The 4,862-nt window shown below is 34.9% G+C and overlaps 1 protein-coding gene across 1 annotated transcript in view; it reads left to right on the top strand.

The window, feature by feature from the left end:
* The window catches only part of LOC106883634 (uncharacterized), a 38,750-nt gene that overhangs the window by 20,226 nt on the left and 13,662 nt on the right, over positions 1-4,862 (top strand). The window contains exons 5-6 of the mRNA XM_014934729.2: positions 1,532-1,732; positions 4,225-4,334. Coding sequence (XP_014790215.1) covers positions 1,532-1,732; positions 4,225-4,334 — 311 coding nt within the window. The remainder of the gene's footprint in view (positions 1-1,531; positions 1,733-4,224; positions 4,335-4,862) is intronic.

The raw sequence follows: 4,862 nt of genomic DNA, 5'->3' as shown, positions 1-4,862 counted from the left end.
CGGACCGATAGAATAAGTACTAGGCTTCCAAAGAATAAGTCCTGGGGTCGATTTGCTCGACTAAAGGTGGTGTTCCAGCATGGCCACAGTCAAAAGACTGAAACAAGTAAAAAGAGTTCCTAATTTTTATGTACAGCTTTCCTCTTTGTACTGGTTCCCTCCTTCAAACACCCTTTTCCCTTCATCTTCCATCCTCAAAGATCTTCATCGTTCCTCCTCCATTTTTTAATTTCCTGCCTTCATTCATGTTGTACACCATTCATATGACCTTTCACTGTCCTCCCCACTCGCTTCTCATTTCACTCTGCATCACTTCACTTCATTACATTCTTCCCTTGCAAACACACAACAACAACACCTCTCTCTCTCTCTCTCTCTCTCTCTCTCTCAGACACACACACACACACAAAAGACAAGAGCTCGGTGCATTACATTCTTTCTCACCTAAATCCAAAAATCTTATTCAATTCTTCTTTGAATGCTCTTAAGGAAAAATAATTGTTGCTCACGAAAACTATCACAAGTTCCTTTGGGTCCATGATTTTACTGTATCAGGTAAAGTCTTTGTTGTTTTTCTTCTTTTCATGTTTGGTACAAAAACAAATTTTGTTATTTCTCTGTGTAAAGTTTTCTCCATACATTTCCCCAGAAACCTGAACATTTTTTGATTTGTGTCTGAAATATCTCCCAAGTTAAGTTTTATTTACATGATGAATCACAAAATATGATTTGCATCAGTGGCTCTTAACCATTTTTTTACCTATAGACCCCTTTGATTGCAATTTTACACCAATGGACCCTCATAGCCATTTGATGTTTCTAAAAATCCTAATATATATTTAAAAATTAAATATTAGTAGGAATTGTATTAAAAGAATTGTTAAAATATTTTGAGTGCTGAAGAATTATACCAATAACAAGCACACATACACTGATTCCATTTCACTTCTTTATGTATATTAGTCAACTGTTTTACCATTTAACCAATTAGCTAATTGATTATTTCATTAATTGTTCGGTCAATCAATCAGCTAGGTTTCTCAGCACCATTTCGTTGCCTAGCTGAGTGATTTGATTAACCAGACAGTTAATCAAACAATTGATTAGTTAATTAGTTTAAATGGTTAAATTGACTAATAAAAATAAAGAAATGAAATAAAACTAGTGCATGCATTTATCATTGGTATAATGACCCTCTTGAAGTACAACAAAATATGTTTCAACATACGAGTTCACATCAAGAACCTTGCAAACCAAATACGAAAGCAAAATATCAACAAATAACTTTTACAGAAAAGTTAAGCCACCACAATCACCACCACTGCCATAAGTGAATCTGTTACTTGCAATAGACTGGCATCCCATTCGGGGTAGTATATTTCAACTTTATAGAAAAACAGACACAGTGCAAAGACGATCTGGAAAGCTTTCTGGGTTGTGGAAAGAAAATAAGAATTAATGTCTTGTTCTAATAAATTAACCATTATTTTACTTTATCATCATCTTATTTTATATATTTCTGATATCACAGCTGTCAAGATTGTTAAGGGTTATCAATGAAGGTAGCTCGGAAGTGGAATATCTCACAGAAGCAACTATTTTCGTCAGCAACAAATGGGAATCGATTCCGGTCAGTGAAAAGCAAGAAGTTCGAGAAGACACGTTACATAAGCTTCGCAAATTTTATCCCAATCTACAGGATGAACAGCTCATTTGTCTTTCCATCAGCAATGTAAGTCATTATTTTTTTCTATTTCACTCTGTTCAATTTCAGGACAATTCCTGAGTGATTCTTCAAACATAACAAGTCATCGAATATATTAGTTTCTGACGGTCCTTATTAAAGAGTGAAAGAATTGTCTCTCGTTTAAAAACAAATAAATTTGTTCAAATGTAATTGTTTGCTTTGCAGCTATCTACGTAACCTGTATTGAGTTCTTGATTTTACTCTCCTTACATATTCAATCATATATAATACATATGTATATGCAGGCATTAGCACGTGCATGTGTGTACGTATGTGCATGTGCATGTGACAGAAAAAGTGTGTGTGCGTGTATGTATGTGTATGCATGTGAAGTTGAGGCTCACTCCATTGGCACTCTGAGTTTCTTATCACAATTACAGACACTATGATGAATGTAACTTAATTTAAAACTATAAATTTACAAAGTTATAAATTACTACCTCCTGTATCCTTCAATTCTAATATCCACCCCTAAAGTTTATATTATTTATTTCTTTTGGTTTTTCATTATATTCCCCTTTATTTGATAAACTAAATAAGCATTAGCCACCCCATCCGTCTTTCTTCCAATTACCACCCCTTCCCCATCAGCCGGTTTCTTACTACCAGCCTTGCAACCTACCCTTTTATGTAGATAAAGCTAGATATATGGTCTAGTAGATTGTCTGACATTAATTGATTTATCACCATTAATTAGAACACAGTTGACAACTCCCAGTGGGCTGAATTTCTAAATGGTTGAAGACTACATATTACATAAAGTCTTCTAAATATAAGTAACTATTTCACCACTCTTTTCATGTTGACTCACCCCAACTATTCCCTTTGCTACTTTCTAAACTATAGTAGGTTCAACAAGGTATACATTATTTTCTAAACTCATTGTGCCACAGTTATAACAAAAGGAAACAATGTAAATATTTTAGTTTCCATTATTGATGTAAATTTGTTTTTAAAAATGGTTTATCCTTTATGTTTGAAATCTATGCATTCATCTGATGAGAACGGTTTCTTTCAAATTGATGTAATGTTTTCATTAATCAACTACAAAAGCACTTGGAGAGTTCCGACCTCCGCCAAGCAGCTCATTTCCACCCATATGCTGAAAATCGCCCAATTTCCCAAACCAACGCCAGCAAAAACATAACCTCCTTGGCAAGGTTAAAAAAAAATAACACAGCTATATGATTTAAAAAAAAAAAATTAAAAAACAGGAATCATCTGAAGCAGTTATAATACATAGATACGCAAGTAAAATTACTAATAGAGAAACGAAAATAAACTTTGGAAACAGCAACGCCACCATAGGTTACAGGAAAACAATAAACATGTTTTCAAAGAAGATAATCAAAGAACATAACGTTGTAATACTTCATGGAAAGTAAATATAACAAATGAAAAAATCTTTCAAGAATCTATAAAAATTCCCGAATCACTACAAAAATTTCATCATCTGTTCCTTGTGTCATTACCAATTTTTCCTGAAAGTTTCATCAAATACCGTTCACAACTTTTTAAGTTATTTTGCACACAGACGGACAAACCAACACCAATGAAAACATAACCTCCTTCCTTGGCGGAGGTAATGAAATGGAGCTGCTTGAAACAGCCGTAATGAATTGACACCTGTACACCGTTGTTATTTATATTCTATTCACCTAACTTGGAATCAGCACTTTGGAAATACTATAGAAAGTACCTTTATAAAAAGTACATGTCTGAATTACCATGTCTGGGTTCCGTTGTCTGCACACACAATAGAAATATTGGGTACAAACACCCCTTGATTTACTCATTTACTTGTTTCAGTCATTTCACTGCAGCCATGCTGGGGCACCACCTTTAGTCGAGCAAATCGACCCCAGGACTTATTCTTTCGGTCTCTTTTTGCCGAACCGCTAAGTTACAGGGACGTAAACACACCAGTATCGGTTGTCAAGTGAAGTTGGGGGGACAAACATAGACACACAAACATATACACACACATACATATATATATATATACATATATACGACGAGCTTCTTTCAGTTTCCGTCTACCAAATCCACTCACAAGGCTTTGGCCGGCTCGAGGCTATGTAGAAGACACTTGCCCAAGGTGCCACGCAGTGGGACTGAACCCAGAACCATGTGGTTGGTAAGCAAGCTACTTACCACACAGCCACTCCTGCGCCTATTCAATATTCAAATAATATTGTTGGGGTGTGCCTTCTTTTCAATTTCCAATGGGAAAAATAGTTTCAGTTTACTAACATTTCGGGTAACAAATGTCTACGGGGATGAGATAAATTCGTAAACTGAATTGGAAAGAAAAATTATTCTCTGGTGCTTAATAAGTGGTTAGTCCCATTACTGTCGAGATTAACAAAGAAACCTAAAGCCATTTGCATTAAACCGATTTGCACGCTTCTATAGCTTATGAATAAGGTGATGTAAACTGTTGGTTTTATTTTTGTTATTTTTCTTTCTATGTATAGCTTATCAAGTTACAAGACGAACAACCACCAGCTGAACTACAGCTTTTCTATACAGCCATGAAAACATTAATTCCAGCTACAATGAAAAACAAAATCCTTAGAAGTTACAAGTAAATATTATATACATATGTTCTTTTATTCTTTTTTTTTTACTGTATTTTTTGATTTTTAATACTTTTTTCCTTATCCATCACTTGGTGATTAAAAAAATGTTGCCGAAAGGATGTGAAATGATATTCAAAGAGAGTTTGGATCGATGTTAAGCCTTTGTCGCTTTGTTTTCATTTTAGGTTATTCAAAATTATGTTTTAACTTTATTCAATTTATACATAAGCTGACAGACTCGTTAGATAGTCTGACAAAATGTTTTGGGGGTAATTCTTTCGACTCTCTACATTCTGAGTTCAAATCCCGCTGAGGTGAACATTACTTTAGGTGCAGGAGTGGCTGTGTGGTAAGTAGCTTGCTTACCAACCGCATGGTTCCGGGTTCATTCCCACTGTGTGGCACCTTGGGCAAGTGTCTTCTACTATAGTCTCGGGCCGACCAAAGCCTTGTGAGTGGATTTGGTAGACGGAAACTGAAAAGAAGCCCGTCGTATATATGTATATATATATATATATATGTATGTGTTTGTG

This window comes from Octopus bimaculoides, chromosome 9 (genome assembly GCF_001194135.2).
Source record: "Octopus bimaculoides isolate UCB-OBI-ISO-001 chromosome 9, ASM119413v2, whole genome shotgun sequence".
NCBI lineage: Eukaryota > Metazoa > Mollusca > Cephalopoda > Octopoda > Octopodidae > Octopus > Octopus bimaculoides.
The sequence above is the reverse complement of the archived record's forward strand: the minus strand, read 5'-3'. Positions and strand labels throughout refer to the sequence as shown.